This window comes from Vanessa tameamea, chromosome 19, assembly GCF_037043105.1.
Source record: "Vanessa tameamea isolate UH-Manoa-2023 chromosome 19, ilVanTame1 primary haplotype, whole genome shotgun sequence".
Classification (NCBI taxonomy): domain Eukaryota; kingdom Metazoa; phylum Arthropoda; class Insecta; order Lepidoptera; family Nymphalidae; genus Vanessa; species Vanessa tameamea.
This window is the reverse complement of record NC_087327.1, coordinates 2313899-2336306: the sequence shown is the minus strand read 5'-3', so window position 1 is coordinate 2336306 and position 22408 is coordinate 2313899. Positions and strand designations below refer to the sequence as shown.

Here is a 22408-nt window from a genome sequence, read left to right as displayed (position 1 = left end):
TTATACAATAGCGAATTGATCGTACAACAATTCCCTTATTTTGAAGTACTCTTCAGAAAGAACACCTTCCAATGCGACGCGACCATTTTCCAACTAAAAAAACAAAAAAAAAAAAAATCTTAAGTATTTTTATGTAAAATGAAATATTGAAAAACAGATCTTATTATTTTAATTGTAATTGATCGATATTGATAAAATAAAATCGATTAATTGTTATTGAAACGTAATAAGGATTGTACTTATTAATTTTGTTTGTTAAAAGGCATGTGGTATGGCTCTAAGGGTTAAAGTGTGTTATTAGGGGTTTAATAATCTATTCTGTAATATATATATATATATGTATATATCTATGATTTATTATGTAACTTATTATTCCTACTTCCCTTATAAATATGTAAGTAACAAAACGTTTGTTTGAAAAAAGCAAAGCCTTACTATGCGCTAACATATATAAAGGAGGGTTAATTTCAAAGGCTTGACATACTTTCACTTTCACAAATCACCATACGACTACTTAGTCGTATGGTTTATGCATTTAAGCAAGTATGAGTTATATAATATGAGTATATAATATGTAAATACTTCCCATGTAAGAGTTTTAGCTCTCATGTGCATACATTTGAGTATGGTTATATTATTGTATTTGAACTTTAATTAAGATTAATCAATTAAGTAGTTCTCATAAAATAATAGAGAAACTTAAAGAAGACAGGATATTTTTTGTGTTGAAACATACCCTCCTTATCGCAATCGTGCCGTTGCAGCATTCCAGCGCGCCCGCAGAGAACTCCGCGTTGAGGCCCAGCTTGGCGAGCGCCGCCCGCAGCTCCGACAGCCGCACCGAGTTGATGAAGGACGCCGTGTGCGGCGCGCACGCCCCGCCGCCCGCCTCCAGCGACATCATCTCGTCCGTCGGCGTCTCCTCTGTCGACATTCGCTGATTAGCTGACCGAGGGCTGAGAGCTCCATATTACCGTTTCGGCATTTATATTTAGTAGTTAGGATTTTGTTCCAGCGATTTATTTGTTTAATTTCTAAACACCATTCCACTGTATTACCGCGTTGCGGTTTAAAGGGTGAGTGAGCTAGTGTAATTAAAGACACAAGAAACTTTAGTATGTATGTATGTATGAGGGGTCAGTGCTATCAATACTAATATTATACATGGAGAAGTAGCTCCTGTTACCTCTCCATGCTTAATGAAATTTAGTATTAAAATAGTTCCGGCGATAGATATGGCTACTTTTACACAGGAGGGTGGTGAAGGTTTGTGTACTATAAAGTTTTATAAATTTCGTGCGGATAAAGCCGTGGATTCAGCTAGTACATAATAAAATCAATATATATATAAAACTCTTCCGTTACTGAATGATAGAGTGACTGAGTGACTGACAGACAACGCACAGCCTAAACTACTGGACCTAGAGACTTGAAATTTGGCACACGTATACCTTGAGTATCCTAGAGGTGCACTAAGAAGGGATTTTTCAAAATTCGATTATTCATATTCTACGCGAGCAAAGCCGCGGGTAACAGCTAGTATTACATAAAGCAACTCTTGTGAGCAAATATTTAGGTATCTATAAAATCGATAATTAATCATCAGGTGCTCTATTTATTATTATTAATGCCAGTCATCACAATAATATTAATTTTTAAGACATACAATGTGTACAAATGTATTCATATACACATGTATGTATGTGCGTGTGCGTGCGTGCGTGCGTGCGTGCGTGCGTGTGCGTGCGTGCGTGTGTGCGCGTACCGGCGGTGGGCTCGCGCGCGCGCGGCGCGGTGACGACGGCCGCCAGCCAGGCGAGCTCGGCGTCGCCGGCCGCGCGCCACCACACGCCCGCCAGCAGCCCGTCCGTCAGCTTCACCTGGAATCCGCACGCTCCCTATACTATCACCGCGCGAGAACTTGTTGTCGAACAAACATCATTCATTATTACTGAACGAGCTGTTACTAATAAATTAACATTCTAATAAGTCTTGTAAATTTTTAAATCACTTTATTGTAAGTTATATTTAATCTGAAATAAAGTTGTTCATTTCGAGCGTGTTTCGAGTATATAATGTTAAGGTTAATATTACATTTTTTGTAATATTGTAACCGTACTGGTACCTGGTAGATGTGGGACTCGGTGGTGGCGTCGACGATGTCCCCGCGGTTCGGTGTGAATATTTGTTCAATACCTTCACTTTCACAGTGTTTACTGAAAATAAAAAAAACGTATCAATTACAACAATCTCTATACGGAATTATTTTTTCTATGCCGCCATCTTTAAATGATTGACTTTTTATGAGGTTTGTTCTGTAATACGTCGGACGAGATATTGAGTACCAAAGATGATTTGTGCCTCAGTCACTTAGTATCAAACCCGTATGGTGCTGAGTAACAAATTAGCAGTTCAACTGTCTGAGGTCAACTGTCTTGTTAAAGCAAACAAGGGGTTAGGTTATACGGAGTTCTTTAGTCTTTGACTCAGGGTTACACCGGTTAAAAGTTTTTCTGTTGAGAAAATCTTTCGTGCCTTGGAAATCATACAAAGTCGGTGCTCTTACGCCAGAATTTTCCTTGGCCGTGTCGAATTCCCATTCCTATCAGATTTTAGAGGGAGGTTTACTTGGCGGAAGAGCTTTGTGCATGCACGTCATCACACATTCTATTGTCAAACATCAAGACAGTATTGTTGTGTTCCGGTTTGAAGGGTGAGTGAGCGAATGTAACGGGGACACAGCATCTTAGTTCTTGAGGTTGACGGCGTATTTGAGATGGAAAGAATAGTTAATATTTCTTACAGCGCCAAGGTCTATGGGCGGTGGTGACTCTTTACCATTAGGTGACCCATTTGAACGCCCGCCTAATATAATTATTTAAATAAATAAAAACAAACAAAAATCTGTCTCGCGCAGTTTCGTAGTTTTCCTCGAGTAAGGCTAGTAACCCTAGCTAAAACTGATCAAGAAAACGGTCAACTGCTTTTGGTGTTTAAATTGTCATCATGATTATGCCAGCAAAAGCGTTTCGAAAGGCGGTTGGCATCAGGCAGGGGCCGTTCGCAAACACTGCGTACAGTAGGCGCACGCCGACCGTAAATAATTGCAAGATTAGAGCGGCGGCCTCACGCGAGCGTGCGCAGCGCGGCGGGCGCGGCGCGCAGGCCGACGATGGCGCGCGGCTTGGCGTGCGCCACCACGCGCAGCAGGGACTCCCCGTCGCAGCGGCCCTCCAGCTCGATGTACTGAATGTTGGCTCGGATCTGAACCTGCCGCACCGAACTCACACATTTGCTCGGGATTTCGGTCAGTTCCTCTGAAATTTCTCAAAAATTACTTTATTAGAGGAGGCGTATATCCTACGAACTCTATCTCATCGTAATTTAACAGAATTGTATTCGATTTAAAGTCTCCGCCGCCGGCTGTAAACGTAGATCCTTCCGCCTCACCTTCGACTTCCATTCTCTGCGGCGGCGCCGGAGGCACGTCTCGGATCTCCCCCTCGGCGTCCACGATCTCGGCCAGTCGGTAATCCTCGGGCTGCAAGGACAGGTCTAGTGAGCGCCGGAGCCCAGGCGACCCCGGGTTCGTTTCGCCGGCGGCGCGCACTCACCCGGATGAGCTCCCCGTAGTCGTCGCTGCGCGCGCGCTCCTCGTGGCAGGGGAACATGGCGTGGTGGCGCTTGTTGGTCTTGAAGCAGCCGGCGGGGCGCGCGTCGCTGCGCGCGGGGATGTCGTGTCGGCCCGTCACCACGCACATCTCCAGCTCGCCGTCCGACTCCGAGTCCGACGAGATGCCGCCCGCCTCCTCTCTGTGCGACCGTTGGACGGTGCGAACAAGCGCTCGTGTGCATAAATATTAAATTGGCTTTCATGAAAGAGACCCTGTTTTGCATTTTGTTATTTACATAGTTGTACAATCGTTCCAGAGGGGAGACGGCAAAAACTTTTAAAAATTTAAGGTTTTCTCAAAGCTGGTAAGCAAAAACTCGTTCCTATTGACGTTTAGATCGAAACCTGTTTTTTTAAATGATCGTAATTTTGTTATTCTAAGTTTGTGGATAGCAGATCTAGCAATATAAACCGATTCTTTTTATTTGGGCGCGTTCTAAATAAAACCATGCCAGTGTTATAATTTACGGTTACACTATTGCAGGCCAGCAGACTCACTTGACGTTGCTGCTGACCCTGCTGCGCTGCTGCAGGTAGTCCTCCAGCTCGGCGCCCTCCAGCCGCAGGCGGCGCCGCACGGTGAGCTCCAGCGTGCGCTCCCCCCCGCGCTCCACCAGCTCGCGCGCCAGCGTGCCCGGGGACGTCCTGAGGCAGGGACGTTTGTGTTAGGGTGGCAAATCGACATACATCTATCAACTGCATCAAGTATAAACTGGAGTTTACACCTTATATGCAGTACGTTGGATTGGAGCCGATTTGAGTGCAACTTTATCAAGGTTTAAATTCCATCACTTGCACTGAGTTGCACCTTATTTTTTATTTGTTTATGGCATAGGCTGGCGGACCAGCATGTAGGCCACCAACCTTGGAAACAAAGATGTTACGTCCCTTGTGTCTGTAAAATTATATTTATTATAACATTAACAATTATATAAGTTATATCTTTTTTTCCTATGACAGGCGAAATATATATAAAGAAACCTTAGATTTAAAAATTTATGCGTTTTGCTAAAAGTGCGAGTCGGACTCGCCCATGAAGGGTTCCGTAGCAGCAAGTAACAAGGTTTATATTTATGATATTAAAATAAATTGTGGTAAATTGCGGGTATCGATTTATGACGTATTAAAAACAAAAACTAAGTTTGCATGGTGATGTATATCATATATATTTTTTTAGTTTTATTATTCTCTTACATTAGAAGTTACAGGAGGGGACGGGGGACACATTTTACCACTTTGGAAATGTCTCTAGCGCAAACTATTCAGTTTAAAAAAAATTGATACTAGAAACCTCATTATCATTTTTGGAGACTTATCCATAGATACCCATGTATGGGTGAAAATAAAAAAATTGAGTTTCAGTTATAAAGTATGGGGAACCCCAAAATTAATTGGTTTTATTTTTCTATTTTTGTGTGAAAATCTTAATGCGGTTCACAGAATACATCTACTTATCAAGTTTCAACAGTACAGTTCTTATAATTTCGGAAAAAAGTGGCTGTGAAATACGGACGAACAGACAGACATGATGAATCTATAAAGGTTCCGTTTTTTGCCATTTGGCTGCGGAACCCTAAAAACTAAATACAAATTTATGTTAAAATGATATATTCAAATGGTAAAAAATATATATACCTGGCAGTTAAAACTATTGAATTCTGTGAATGCGGCGCCCATTGCAGAAACAGATCTCTCGCAAAGCCTGTCTCTAAGTCGGGGAAGGACGCCAGCACAACCTTGGGTCCCGGGGTCCTTGTGACCTCAGCGACCGAGTGGCACAGATGCAGGTGCCTCAACGCGAAGGGGTTACTGCGAGCGCCTTCAAATGCACGCGTTAACTTGTCGCTCATCCATTCTATCTGTAAATAACAAAAAAAAAAAAAACAAACATTAACTTTTATATAAATATAATTTAAGAACTTAATTATTATCAGACGGTAGATACCTTGGCTGCATACTTTGTAAATTATCAGTAAAGGTCATAACAAAAAGAAAATAAATATGTAGTGCCATATGTATACAGGAACTTTGAATAGCACTGTTCTAAGCAATTTTCATAAATAAATATATAAATATAAATTTACTTGTATTATTATTAAAAGTAGAGACGGCTTTGTCTGGCAGTGAGACGTTTACCGGCTGTTAATATTATTATATTTGATGTACACATTATATAATTACTTTAAATATACTTTTACCTATGACATAAATATAACATTACCTGTGATTTAGCAAACTCGACAACATTATAACTGACATTAGACAGAAGAAGTAAAGAGTAGGCCACAAGGCCAGAGTCCTTGTTCCTCCAAAGCTGGTCCAACATGTGAGCCAGTTCCAGCACTCGGCCTGCAGTGTCTGTGCAGACTAGCACAGAGCCACCACCCCGAAGAGTGCTAAGAATTGTTGCTGAAATTAAACATTAATTATGTAATAAATCAAAAGTTATTACACTAGCTCACTTAACAGAATCACATCAATACCGTGGGTGGGCAAAATTTAAAATTTCCTTTATCTCATATATTAATAGCGTGAGCCCATTTTTGTCCCAGTGATGGTCTCATTTTGAAGAGCTCCAGCCATAGATGTGCAGTAAAATAAAGAGGAGTCTTGATTGCAATTTACTAAATTGTTACGATTTAACAAATAATTAATTTTAGAGAGCGAAAAAAGGTTACTTGTCGGTTAAAGCGGTACTACGGCTGTATAAGAAAAAAAATGAAAAACGTAAACATAATTAAAGTAAATTTTAATCGACAAACTCCAATTCTAACTGAGGTATTTGACATAAAAGATTTTATTTAAAAAAGGTTTCATCATTTTGGCGCCAAATTTAGATGATGACATTCAGTTTACAGTGAAATTAAATCAAAATAAAACCTGTAATAGGTTAGTCATTCTTAAATACTTGATTACTTACTCATAAGTTTTTCATCTCTCAATCTTCTTCGCGGTTGAACATAATCAGCATTCATAGCACCCAGTAAGAGTAGAGAGGGTCTCATTATTCTCTCAATTTCACAACCATTAAGATGTCGTTCCTTCTTATGATTAAAGTCTGGTGCATAAACTATGTCTTCTTCCCCTGGAGCGGCAATACGCCACACCGTGCCACCAAGTAGATGACCAGCCGGTAAGGGGGTGATACGTAGCCCTAAACCTTTGCCTTTAAGATTTGTTAAAATAATAATATTAATCTACATAACAATATGACAATAAATAAGTTGAACTATGATTCAAATTTTTTATTGGTTTTGTATAGGAAATTAATTATTTTCAATCCAATTCAAATCTATCAAATAATATCTTTGATATGCAATCTCGCAATTAAATACTAGATTATGATTGAGCATAATATAATGTGTATGTGTACAGCACAGGCTGTAAATTTCACACTGCTGGGCTAAGCCCTCTTTCCCCTTTGATGAGGTTTGGAACATGTTCCACTACATTGCTCCAATGCAGTTTGGTGAATACAAATGTGGCAGAATTTCTTTGAAATTAGACAAATGCAACCTGCATCCTCACTATGTTTTCCTTCACCGCCGAGAATGAGAAGAATTGTAAAAACAAATTAAGCACATGAAAAGTCAGTGGTGCTTGCCTGGGTTTGAACCCGCAATCATTAGTTAAGATGCATGCATTCTAACCACTGGGCCATCTTAGCTCTCTCAATGTACTCTATTATATTATAATTAGATATTTTAATATATTTAATAGTATGAATTTACCCAGCGTGGAGTGGGTATATAAGAACGAGTTGAACATAGAAATCCAGTCATCAAAACAGTACATTTGTGTTTGAGAACAAAGTAATTTTACATAATACAATTAATAAACAATATTTTTAAAATGAAAATTCAATGATGCTGATAAGGACCTACTTATATAAAATTAAATTATAGTATAATGACAATTCCGTGTAATATTTTTTTACAAGTATCACATTATAACAAGTTTGTGGATATTTGAAATTGTTAGTATTTATTGCTTACCTTTCATATCGATACTCTGATTATATTTAAGTTGTGTTATTCTATCAAAAGCCCCATCTACATCGTCCAATGTAAATAAATCAAAGTCTGATACATTCTTGTGTGACTGGTACAAGTCGTACATGAACATTTGCCCCATCTTGTATACTGGCAATGTAGCGTATATGGGGCAGTTGAGGCCAAGCTGACCTACAGCATATGGTAGTGCGCCGAGATGTAGAGGGTCCGAGTGAGATAAAAGCACTGCATCAATACTGTTCACATGTCTGAAAATCAAATGGTTTTGTTATAAATATTGTTTTTATTCATAAATAATTATTTTTTTTTAATACATTTATACGTTTGTATTGCTACGTAGCAATGGACATTGAGAATATAACATTGAAGTTTATTTATTTATTTAATAATTGGTCACTGCCCGCTTCGTATGGAAGGGGGGATAGGGGTTGGTTGTCAGGTGTTAGACATAAAAAAGTAGTCATGGTCCTTCCTTGCAGTTCAACCTTGTTTCATATACAATTTCATCAAATTTGTTTGAGTGGTTTGACTGTGAAAAATCAATAAACAGATAACAGTTACTTTCGCATTTGTAATATTATAGATATGGTTCCCTATAAGAAGATAACATAAAAATTTGATTAATAAAGTTATATAGATTAGTAATGCTTTGTCGATTTACGGGATTGTTGAGTTTTTTTATATTGCCAATATGTATGAGATCTCTTGCCATCAGGGGGACCATTTGTCAGTCTGTCTATATTGAATATAAAAAAATGACTTCATCAAGTACTTCTCGCTTTTAATTCAATTTTGTGCCTTTATTTAGTATGCCATTTTGGAAAATTGTTTTATTAATTAATCTGGTTCCCATAAAGTATCCATAATACCTATATAGATAGATATGTTTCAATAAACATAACCTCAAATGAGTACCTTTTTAGTTCTTTTATAAAATCCATATCAAATTTTTCATCCCATCCGCAGTCCAAGAGAAATTTGAATTCGTCTATTTGAAGGACGTAACATGGTGGAGATTCGTCTCCAGCCCCAGAGAGACAGTGCAATTTTATTATAGAAGTCATGATACTTATTTATATTAGTTTGTTATATAGTATATAGCTTAAATTAATATCATTATAAGCGTTAACTTATAACGGACAAGTGGAGATTTTAAATAGAATTATAGGCAAATTAAAATATTTTAAATAAAATTAATAATTCGTGCGAAGCCGCTTTCGCTTATTTTGTTTTTCATTGACAGTTGACACTTCTCTATTGTCAAAAAAACAGTAACACAAAAAAATTCAATTTGACGTTGTACAGTTACAGATAATTCATATCAATTTTATTCAATAGGCTATTTGACAATGCGAAAAATAAAGTGTCAAATATTGTAATAGTATGAGTATATATTATGAGTTTAAAAATGATTATTTATTAACGAAAGTTGAAAATATTAATTAATTTATTCAAAAATCCATAAATAAAAATGCATTTCTTTACACGTTTGTCACGTGACATAAAACGCTTACAATACAGGCAAGTGACGTCACCGACCCCATTGCAGCGGCCTATTGTCATAGTAGCGTTTTCGCGGGCTATTTAAATATGGAATATGAATTTGATATTTTTCAGCGAATATGTACTAGAATTAAAAAAACACAACTTTTACTGGGTTCCTTAACCTCTACTAAATAATATAAAATGGATTTAAAAAATCAGTCAAATAGCATATTGTAATAGATAAAGGTATCGTTCTGTTGTAATAAAATTAAGTCTACGGTTTTGTAGACGAGAAATTAATTTAACATGGTTTAAATCTATATATATATATATGTTTTTTTAAAATAACATGTTACTTAAAAATATTTGTTAGTCTAATCTGAGATTGTCTTGGGATTACAAAGATGTAGAAATTGAATATAATCTATAAATATTATACATTATAATATATCTAAGCTTAAAATCTATGATAATTTGTCATCGCATAATTAATTAATAATTCTGAAATCCATGTTTCTAAATCTAATTCACTTTCGAGGTTTAATACTTGTTTAGTTCGTGACAAATTATTTTCGTTCAATTGGTTGGGAATACTCTTGATAAAATCTTCATGGTTATTGTTATAGCGGTTAGATATATTTTCGTGGCTTTTTCTAGTAGATACTCTCGCGTCATCATAATATATTTTACCTAAAATCTTAAATTTCGAGCCTTGTTTGGATGATGTTAGACTCGAAATATTTAAATTTTCTTTATCGTTGGACAAAAGATTATCGTCTTTGTTATACACAAATGAAATTCCTTTAAATGATAATTCGTCGGATCCTAAAGTAAGCGGTTCCATTGCTGAAGGTTCCTGTGCTTGTGTGGCTTGATTTGTTGATGCTTTGTTTAGGAGCATTGTTAATCTTTCTTCAAGTTTTGTCTCTGTAACAGAAATACGTTGTACAATTTAATAACCAACTAATTACTTTAATATTTTTTTTATATTGTTAATTAAAATAATATTTATATTAATTTAATTAAATATTAGTACAAAATTATTGTTTATTTGTACATAATTTTTTTTGTCTTTATGTTTATCTGCAATTTTTTTTAACAAAAAACTTATTAATCTTAAAAACAGTTTAACTATCAATAATAATTAAATAGAAACACGTAGTCACCATTAATTTTCTTTACTAAGAAGTTAAGAAAAACAAACCCGATGAAGATGCTTAGAGCAAGCAGAAGGCACTCCCACCATTGAAACTGAAATCACAGAAACAAATTTACAAAATATCAGCTGATTAACCTGCAAATCCATATCTAGAAAGGTCAAAAGTTTATTAAACGTTAAATTTAATAATATAATGTATAAACAGTGAATTGACAAAATAAATTTTAAGTTGTGAATTACTCGTTTTGCTTTTTGATAACAACAAAATAAATAATTATCTTATATCAATAATCTAATTAAAAAATTCATTTAAATCTGCTTAGTAGTTATTGATAACGTGATAGAAATACAAAAGTTTTACATTTATAATCTTAGTAAAGACAAAATATATTGATAATATCCTTCTGAACGATTCGGTTACTATTGGACGACAATCGGTGACGACCGGGGACTTTTCATTGCTTTATGTGCTATTCGAATTTTAATAGCGTCAACTTTCAAGCTTCGAACTCGAAAAACACCATTATTATTTATAGGCTTTGCACGAGTGAATCACACCGTGACTACAGACAGTGACAAAAAGATAAATATTTTTTGAAAATTAGACTAACCATAATAAATATTTTTTTCTTGCAATAATAATAATAAATTATTTTAAAAATATGTAATTTACAGATATAAGTTTTGTACTCCTATATTAAATTAATTGCATGTAAACGCGAGCAGTGGCTTAATGTAGGTGACACATTTCTTACTTCTTTTCTTTGAATAAATTTGGAGTGAAACTCTTTTGAGCCTATAATAAAATGATAAGGCAAAAAAGTTTTACAAACAAATTGAATAAAAAGTTAAGTACTTAATATAACTGTTTAAGTTAAAATGCTTACTTTATAATACTAAAAACTAGAGTAAGATGTATAATTAAATTATCTAAATATTGAAATTATTTAGAGTGTAGTGAAAAAGTTTTTTAATGATTATAATAATTAACTTTTACTTTTTTTTATAGAATTAGGTGAGGTCAAGTGGTGCAGCGTGTAAAGTATTCGTGTTTTTTTTTTATGTATAATTCTGACGGAGGTACATAACAGGACAAACTTATATAACACCAAATATATATTTTAAAATTATTTTTTTATTATTTATATTTCTTTATTAATGTTAACAATAAAATGTTAAATACATTTATTACATAAATTTCAACTATTTGTTGGTACTTGTTTCCAAATAAAATTTTAACATTTTTTTCAAGTATACCAATTCTATATTTAGAAATATGTAGTATAAAAAAATCGCTTTCGGTTAGCAACGTATGTTGATATGGTTTTCACTAATATAAAGAGCGATAGACGAGGTGGAGGAATTTTTTATTTAGAAAATTTAGAAATATTTTGTACAAAATGTCTGAACAATGACGGTTCAAAAAATCTGTTTTCGTACGCTCACATGGCAATCGATGCCTAAACCTTAGGATTTTGATAGGTGCAAAAGTGAACCATTTTTGAGTTATCACTAGCGCTTTTTAAAATAAGTCAAAAATGCAACTTCAAAATGTATTTAAAAAAGTATCTATTAAAATAGATAGAATAGATTTTAAATAAATTTATCAAGTTGCATTTTTGACTTATTTTGAAACAAAATTAAAAATGGATAACTCAAAAATTGTTCACGTTTGCATCATCGATATGGGGGTTAAAATTATTGCAAATAGTCACCCCTATCACCTCCTAACGGGAATACGTCGAATTATCAATAACCCTGTGTATTCAAATTGTCTTTTACTCTATATCATTCGAATTAATACTTTAGAATATATCTATAGCCGATTATAAATAACGTGGAACCAAAAAACGAGCGTTGCGAAATGAAACTGTCTATAACAGTTTTGATCTTGACAGTTTAAATTATCCAAATTGATGAATCTTTAAGCCATCGACATTTTTTATTTTAGTTTCACAATAACATTACTAAATAATAAAACCATGTTTTATTGTATTCATATTTATGACATATTTAAATTAATAAACGCTAATGAAACTTAGTAATATACATATATTACTACGTTATTTTTACGTTTTACGGTAGTTTTACGTTTAATAAGCTAACTTCATTTTCTTTATTAATAAACAACACACGTGCGAGGCCATGGCGGGTAGCTAGTAAATATACAAATGACAAGACAGTTTCGTTGTAGGCCTTGTGCACTTTAGAAAGTAGGTACTTAAAAAAAACATATTTAAATTTTTATTACTTATACGTACCGTGCCGTGCAGCGAACCATGGACTAGTCCTTTGAAGAATATTGTTAAAAAGTCTCGTAATGAGAGTATTAGACGTCCTTGCGTTAACAAGCATCTAACAAGTCAACATCATCTTATAAATTGCTATTAATGCTGCTATATTTTGTATGTAGGATTTTTTTTACATGTAAATCTGGTATTTATTTGTGATTTAAGTCATGTTTATAATAGGCTTTTAGACTAGACTTTTTGCTATACCTAGTACTTCTCTGTGTAATCCTAATTGTATTATTGTTAGTGAATGAGTATTTAATGATAACATCGAATGATTATATTGAATGAGTGTATGAGTGATATATATTATTAAACTATGTTTATAAGGTCGTTTATTTTGACGTTTTACTTAGATTTGTTAGTTTAAGTTACCTATTACATAAATGGTCTCGTTTGTAAGTATTAGTTATAGTCTAAAGATACCTACAATAATGTTAAGTAAAACGACGAATGTGTTTGAACTAGAAACGGTATAATTTTTATAAAAACTAGTACATTTAGTAACTTTAATTAGTAGTTAAAACGTAGGTTTTGGTTGTTATATACGTAGGTAGGCTATGTAGGTATATAATTCGATAACATTTATAAAAATCTTCAATATTTACCTGTGCTACAAATTCGGTCCACCAGAAACGTGCTTGGCAGGACACGATGCCAAAATTCTGTCAATTGCAATATTTTTCCTTCGTTTGACTTAAAATTTAAGTATGGAGTTCGATCGGTGGTGTACATTTGTAAGACCCAGAAATATAATTGGGTGCCGGGGCATCTTGCCAACATTTCTACCATATACTTACTTAACCAAGTTAAATAGATATACTTATAAATGTAAATGAAAAAATTAAAGTACTGATATTATAAGCTACTCGTAACATTCTCAGCATTATATTTTCGCGTTGATAGATATTAAATACATTAGGTATTTCTAATAAACGTAGGAAAAAAGATAAACAAGCCCTAGATTTACGTATTTCATGTGATTTGCTGATAATACAGCTATATTGTGCACTACAAAGAGTACTTATTTCCACTTTAATTTTACTTCCAAAATTCCGATAACAGTTTCGTTTACGTTCAAATTTTTTTCGTAAATCCATAGCGAATATCATACATTAATCAAGCTCTCAACCAATAATATCGCGTCATATTGCTGTATTACGTTGTTTTTTGGCTTTTTTCTTGTTATGGTTGGAATAGAGTATACCTCACATACTAATATGATTGAAATCAACATGTTTTTATCTTCATTTAAATGTACGGAAGTGTAGCGCGTATAACTTTAAAATAGCTATTATAAAGGTATTTAATTTATGATACGGAATAATTTAATAAAAGTCAGAGAAACAATTTACACTCAGAAGTTAATATTCAAGACTAGCTTTGTTTGTCCGTGAAGAAGCTAAGCCTCGAGGCTACGAACTTCACTTTGTACCTCGGTAAATGGCAACACTGACTGCAAATATAGACCAACTAAGTTTATATAATAAATAATTACATTTTTTTTAATGGTAACATTATCGGGAATTTACATTCGCTTTTACTTTTGTGTTCGCTTTTGTTTCTATACATCTTCCCCGCGCTCCATTTGTATTTTGTTTTATTATCCGAGTACATCCTTTTAATTCAGCACATTAGAAAGTTTAAGCAAATATTACCAGTAAATAAGATCGGGTTTGAACTAATCATGACATAGTATAAAACAAAGTCGCTTACCGCTGTCTGTCCCTGTGTATGCTTAGATTTTTAAAATTACACCACGGATTTTGATGTAGTTTTTTTAATATATAGATTGATTCAAGAGGAAGGTTTATGTACATGCACAATATAATAGAGCAACATTGTCAATTTTAGAGGTTTCTAAAGTGATGTCGTAAATAAACACTTTTTTTGCGCGATTTTCGAAGTGATACAGCAATACAGCACTAATCCTTATCCAATTAAGTACATCAAATACATCGTGCATTACAGCATGTCATTTAAATAAATAATTTCGTAGATTCTACAGATTTAATACGCAGGGATATAGCGGTTTGTATTGTCTAACGACTGAAAAACTGTGAACGTTGTAAGTCATTCTGTAGTATTTTTAGTATCAGCATTGCACCCGGGCGAAGTCGGGGCGGGTCGCTAGTATAAAATAAAATCGATACCAGGAATCGCGCTGTATCACCAATATTACATTATTATCGAATATAATCAAATTCCGTTATTATTAAATTCCATTTGAGGTTGTGACAGCATGCGACTGATTGCCTAGTTTAATCTTGATTTAAACCGCCATTGGCACATTTGCTATATCAATTTATGATAATGTATATTGTATGCGTGTCGCAGCAAAAGCATATTGATCAAATATACTATGTTTGAATAATCAAAATTATATAAATATTATGTTCAAGACACATCGGAGACACGATGGGTGGAATTTGCTTTTGGGTCTTAAAATTCTTAAGACTGTCTGAGTAGGCACTACTCACTCATCAGATACTTTACCGCCAAACAGCAATTCTAAGTATTGTTCTATACCGGTTTGAAGGGTGAGTGAACCAGTGTAACATGTGGGTGGCGCTTTAGTGATATTAGTAATTATTAATATTTCTTACAGCAAATGTCTACCGGCAGTGACCACTTACTATCAGGTGGTCCATTTGCCAGACCGCCAACCTATATGAAATAAAAAAAGAATATTACTCGTGTAAATTAATTTTTACCTCATAGCGTGTTCGGCGCTGGCAAATGTCCATCCTCATTATGATACCGTGTTAAATCAAGCTCAAAGCCTTCAAAATCAAAAGGAAAGGAGACCTTTGCAAATGAGACGTATAATCCTAATTATGTTTTAGTGAAATCTCGGCGGCACTAGTTTTAACATGAACATTCCGACATTACTTACCTGCAGTTACATCTAGTAGACGCTGTCCGGCCTGTGTATTTACTCTTGTATATTTAAACGACGATATATATTTGGTGTTTGGTGACAGATAAAGTGTCCATTGATAGTACAGCGCGTGAGCCGTAAATAAACAGAAGTTAAATGGATCTGCTATAAAAAATAAGAACAGAAAAACAATATTCGTGTTAAAATATCTATGTGTACCAATTTTCGTGGCGTTGGGTTGTACGTTGTAGTAGTTGAAGTGCTGCAGCACGATCTAGTGGCGACACAAACAAAATGTTTAAAATCGTTTTCTGGGAAAGAAGAAGTAGCAACTTTCACGGTGATAGGTCAAACGTTGGAAAAATGTTGTTGAAGCGTTTTAATCTTAAACATATGTATATTTATATTCATAATTCAATTTTAATATAATCATTAAATCAAATAATAGTATGATAATGTATATATATAAATATAATAATTTTAAATTTACAAAATTCACACGAAAAATTAGTAAAACAAAGACCGATAAAATACGGGCTTTGCAATTTTTAGGAAAAATTTAGAAAAATCCCGTTATAGAAACTGTTTGTGACATTTTCGATCCACCGCGTGATCGGCATCATTGTCCTAAGCAAATAAGACTGCATTTATTTTATAAGCGAAGCGTTAAGCGGGTTGAGTTATTCTTGCCACTTAACACCTTTTTAGGAAGTCAAAATAACTATACTTCTATCATCACGTATCTCATTCATGAAAGTTGACAAACGACTTTTATTTTTAGGGTTAAGTATCCCTTTTAGAAAATGTGATAGATTTTCAGGCAATTAGTGAGCCACGTTGTACTACAACGTTACCTTAAATAAAGATTCTGGCTTTGACAAATTAATTAAAGGATATTTTTTATTTCGTTACACATTGTTATATAGGGTATACATTCACGCAGAAGACACCTGTAAAACGTGAGCAGTGTCATAAATAATCACGTTCGCGCCTCGTTCGAGTCGGAATTTGGCGCAAATACTTCAACGCTTGCGCTGAGAAAGCAAAAGCGTCGTGTAATTTTTTTCACGTAATAAGCTACATGGCACGGTATCACGTCCATAGCAGAAAAAATATTCAAAAGCCCACACTCGTTCAGTTCGTGATGAAAGAACTAAGGAAAGAGGACTAAAACTATGAATGATTGCGAGTTACAGGTTGTATCACGCTGACGTTGTGGGAGAATCGCACTTAAGTTAACACCGTGATTCATAAATCTGAAGCCCACATTAAAATTAATCGACTTGAGTTTTTTTTTACAGTAAATTAATTTTCGGTAACAGCAATTTTGTTCCAATGTATCCTCTATCGACTATTGGCACCCATATGTCCCGTTGAATTTTTTAGTAAAACAATTTCCGCCCAAACGGTGACAAATACAGACATTCGATAGTAGGCTGTCCTAATACCAAAAAGCGTTTAGTTCAAAACGGGTTAGTGGAATTAATTACTGGACAATAACTTTTTTTTTAATAAAATATGATATTGCTAATAACAATTCGCTAGAAAAATAGTAGAAAGTATCCATGAACCGTCAACAGAAATCCGTCACACATAGAAATAAATAAACCTTAAGATTTATAATGGTAGTAAGTGCTATTTCTTTCAAAGAACTTGAGACACTAAAGCCAGTAAAATAAGAGAAAATGCAATGACTGGTACCGAAGTAGTCGGAGAAAAGGGTTACTTGTCTCGTTCATCTTAATTTCTGTTCTTTTCAATTAATTTGAATGTAATTAAGTATGAGCATACTTCAGCTTTGTTAAGTTGGAAGATAAATAAATAGACAATCCGGTTGAAAAAGCAATTTCAACCAGTCGATCTAAATTAAAAGATGTGGTTTTGGTTTTACGGCTGACATTCGGGTGAGTTTTTATTTGTTGTAAAAGATTAAGAATAGCTATTTGTGAGTTATTTATGTAAGGACAGTTATTTTGGGTATTTCTTTTTTATTTTAATATATTGCGATGAGTCGTTTATAAGATTACGTTTTCACAAGTATTGAGTATTAAGGTATTAAGGTTTCCAAAGTTCTATAATTACATAATTACATTAGCAGCCTGTAAATTTCCCACTGCTGGGCTAATGCCTCCTCTCCCTTTGAGGAGGTTTGGAGCATATTCCACCACGCTGCTCCAATGCGTGTTGGTGGAATACACATGTGGCAGAATTTCTTTGAAATTAGACACATGCATGTTTCCTCACGATGTTTTCCTTCACTGCCGAGCACGAGATGAATTATAAACACAAATTAAGCACGTGAAAATTCAGTGGTGCCTGCCTGGGTTAAAATTACACTTTTCTTGAACTTAATTTTTTATATGAACTATTTTATACTCATATATTAAGTCATGTGCAAAAGTGAGACTTATTAATTAAATCTCGTTAAGTTCTTATTTAAATAAAATAAGTATATTTATTATGATCGTGATATATTCCTTTTTTTTAAAACAGAACTATATAAATATCGATCAAATCAAATCCAAGAATCCGGAATCCAATGAATCCGGTGTGCTACGCGAAAATAAAACTTTTTTCTTCTTCGATAATTCGATATTTGTTTTTTTCCCTATTTGTAAAATAAAACAAAACTATATTTTCACAGTTTATTAAAAAGCTTTGTAAAAAAGATTTTCTGCACAAAAAATCTACGACAATGTCTAGGAGTGAAAATGAATACGGGAAACCAATAAAACAGTCTAGAGTCCGAGCGAATGAAGCCGTGAGTATTTCTTGGTAAAAATTACTGGTAGAGCTGATGTAACACAAGTACGAGACAAGTTTCCTGCATAGTAGATACGAACTGGGAGCAAATTAACCAATATTGACGACGTAGACAGCGCCTAGGAATCGACGTACCGGCTGCGTCACATGGATCTATAAATATAATGGACATACTATTAATATTGAAGCGATATTATTATCATTCTCCATATTTTGTAATATGTATTGTGATATTTTATTTGTAAAACATAAATTAATTTGTGAATACATAGAATATGACGTAATTGGAAATCAGGAATTACGCTGACATTACGCTATGCTCATTGTTTATTTTGGAGGATTTTCTGTTTTGTAAATCAGTTGAAAATTATTTTGAAGGGGATTGAAAAGAAGGAATTGTTTTTTGTGAACTGTAATATGTTTCAGAGATACTAGCTGACTACACAAGTCGCTTAGACTCTCTTGAGAATCGGTCAGAAGGACATCATCATATTTAGCGAGTTTTTTGGGCCATAAAAAGGTTTTTCTTCTAAACCGGTACATTATAAGTTAGTGGTTCAATGTCTCAAACTATACGGCTTAGAACTCCCGTACAACTTTAGTGCTGCGTGTTGCCTATAACTTATCCCATGAACTCTCAGTGTTCAAGACTAAATTTGTTTATCTAATGTTATATGCGTTTTGTGACCACAGTTATTTGAATGTTACAGGAATCGATTGTTTGGTGGTATTTTCAGCAGAATTCGGAACGTGAAATTGTATTTTAAAGTTTGATAAATGAAATCCGTTTGCAAACAGACGTATTTGTTTAATTTTAAATTAGTTTGATCAACCGGATTTCTTGTTATTATTATATCTCAGTTTAAAAAAAAATATATTTTTGGCAATATTAATAACTTACACCACCAATGACACAGAGTCAATTATATTTTAAACCAGAACGCAGAAAGACATTTTTTTATATTACCTTCCTCTACTGGTGAGAGGAGGTAATTTTTTGTCAAGAGAATTGGAATTTCATCATTTTCGATTCAACGGGGAGCCGCTGTTAATACTCTTGCCTCTATTCCATGCGGTCACGATTTGCGCAGCAGTTATTTTAAATTTTGATTTGTATAAATTTCAGGCTTCAATGTATATGTATAAATATATTATTAAGAAGTAAATTAAATAAAAAAAAAAACAACACGCAACTAATGTGTCTCTTATAATTCAGAATAACAATTTAAACGTTAACGCTATTTGTAATCTTACTTTCCTAAAACCGTTTAATTAATTAGAACAATTATTACGAATTAACAAATTAATTGAATGATAAAATGGAAAGCACCATGAATATTACAAAAGCAACTAACTAACGACCACCGCCCACAAAGGCCCGCACCAAAGTGAGCCTGAGGATGTCGTGGTTCCTCTAAAGTAGCTTCTTTCGTTTACCCGACACTGTCAAGCCTTGATAAGTAATTGGAGGGTAGGAAAAGCTATGTCTTATTTTCTTGAAAATTCCCTAACAATATGTAATTTTTGTATATATTTTGTATATATAAATTATGTATATAGTTTATAATGCAAATATCAACCTGTTTAATGGTAGCATAAATGATAGCTAAATATGATCTTATGAATCTTACAGAAAAAGAGTAAGTTATAAAAATTTCTTAGAAACGAGACGTAATTCCTTGGATAGGAAATATTTTATATTTTATTTTATAAGAACTTAAAACTTAAATAATACTTTCCCGGCTAACGCAATTTCCGGAAATACTGAATACGGCTCTCAACCAAATAAACTAGTCGCGTTGAAATTGTGTTAAGGATTAATATTTGTTATTGAAGGCTAAAAGTGGGCAGAGGTTTGTTAATTGAGTTTCCATGTGAAACTCTTGAACCGTAATATTAGTTATATAAACTATGGCTCTATAAAGGTATATAGGTGAATTCTTTAGTTAATTGAATTGACATTGTTAACGATGTAGATGTACGAGTAAAAAGCTTTGTAGATTACATAAATGTGTGCGTGGTTTATTGTATTTCAGTACAATTTGAATTAAACGTGATTTAGAAAACCAATTCATTTAAAAGTTATTCGTGACAGTTATATATCGACGGATACAGACTTTTGTAAACATTGTAATATCCTATCTTCAATATTATTGTCGTGTTTTCTCTTTTCTGAAACTAAAACGCATTATTATGAAATATTTACAAATTATTAGTCTTGAGTAAATAAATAAACGAATAAAAAATTATTCGACTAAAACGTAGGTACCGCTTCATACTGTGAAGCAGTCTAGTCAATATAAGATTTCAAAGGGATTAATTCTCGAAAACTAGTTTTTAATACCTTAATTACCAGGGAAAAATAGTTTTAATGAAGTTAATATATTTTTTATATGTAAAAGGATTTTATCCAACGATCATTTTTCCTATCGGTTAGGATCAGATTAATGTTTTTTTTTAACCAATTTCTACTTCTATGATGCAAGAATACTATATGAACAAAAACGAGGGTCAATAGTTTACTTCAATTAGCTACTTTATTTTAATCCGTCTAGATTATTCTACTTTCAAAAGCTCGTTAAGCCTAGTTACGGAAGAACCACATAGCAGTGACTGGAATTTATCAAGAACGTCTGAGCAGGGCAGGTAGATATTAATTAGTAACTGGGTACCTATTACCTATAACCACGAGTTATTAATTATTTTTAACCCATATATAATTTAATTTCATTCACTTTAAATTTAAATTAATTTCATTGTTGTGTTCTGTGAGTTTAAAAGGTGAGTACATAACATAATAATCAGCCTGTAAATTTCCCACTGCTGGGCTAAGGCCTCCTCTCCCGTTGAGGAGAAGGTATGGAGCATATTCCACCACGCTGCTCCAATGCGGGTTGGTGGAATACACATGTGGCAGAATTTCGTTGAAATTAGACACATGCAGGTTTCCTCACGATGTTTTCCTTCACCGCCGAGCACGAGATGAATTATAAACAAATTAAGCACATGTAGATACAGTGGTGCCTGCCTGGGTTTGAACCCGAAATCATCGGTTAAGATGCACGCGTTCTAACCACTGGGCCATCTCGGCTGCTCCATTGTAATTATAGGCATAAGGGATGAATTATCTAATATTGTACATATATGGTTAGGAATATTATAACCTCTTAAGGGTGGAGACACCTATATATCATTAGATGGCTTTGTCTGTCTGTACTTAAAAAAGTTTTTTTTAGTTTTTTATAGTATTGTCCTGCGTTAAAAATTAACTTAAAATTTTTAATTTTTGTTGCTTCAATTAAAATTTCGAATTAAACATTCATTTAAGTCAATATTCAATTAATATTTTTAATATCATTATCTATAACGACAAAACTTTGATTCAATAATAATTAATAGTTTAATATAACTTTTTGATTGATTATATATATTAGATTTCAGTAGAATTTCTTTAAAAAATCAATACTTTCTTTACTCAGAGTTTCTTATTAAGAAAATTTGTATTATTTTAAAAAAATATCGTCATAAAATACATAGATTTTTTAAGTTTGTTTTACATTTTAAAGCACTCGCATACTTAGAATTAATACTATGGACTTATCAACGTTGTTGTGACAATTACAAAGTAAGGATTCGAAAATCGATAATTTAAACCTATAAATGCAAGCACTATCATAATCAGCATCGTAGTTCGGACAATGACATCACTATCAGCCGTTGAAGCACGAAATTCAAATAGTGCTATTATTTTGTCTTACTCTCAAAGACATGTCATCAGCGCTCAAGTAATAAAGCGTGGAAGCTAAAAGGTAAGTTCTGTAAGAGATGGACTTATAAAGTTCGGAAGAAGTTGGCACATAAAATTCGTTGCCACTTCTCGCCGTATTCATTCTTGTTTAAAAACAAGGAACGGGAAGTTCGTTTTGTTTTTGATAACGGTAAAAACTAGTGCTGTACCTGAAGACGCAAATGAAAACGCGATTTAATGCTGTAACGTCATTGAATTAACAGCATCAATTTTCCTTTTTTGCAATTACTACCTTATTTGTAAGCCACGTAATTTATCCAATTTCACATATAGGTATAATGCCATATTTATATTTACCTTATTGGTTCGAACAATTAAATGAAATCAAATTGTTT

At 33.7% G+C, this 22408-nt stretch overlaps 1 protein-coding gene across 1 annotated transcript; it reads right to left on the bottom strand.

The window, feature by feature from the left end:
• LOC113397024 (probable cleavage and polyadenylation specificity factor subunit 2) lies at window positions 1-8902 on the bottom strand. The gene is made up of 13 exons (XM_026635167.2): window positions 8602-8902; window positions 7669-7934; window positions 6594-6839; window positions 5895-6082; window positions 5309-5532; window positions 4172-4318; window positions 3615-3813; window positions 3451-3541; window positions 3131-3317; window positions 2126-2216; window positions 1766-1880; window positions 737-924; window positions 1-93 (listed from the first exon to the last, which is right to left on the bottom strand). Exons 1-13 carry the CDS (start codon window positions 8748-8750, stop codon window positions 1-3), a joined length of 2184 nt encoding a protein of 727 aa, XP_026490952.1. The 5' UTR covers window positions 8751-8902.
• Between the last annotated feature and the right edge of the window lie 13506 nt (window positions 8903-22408).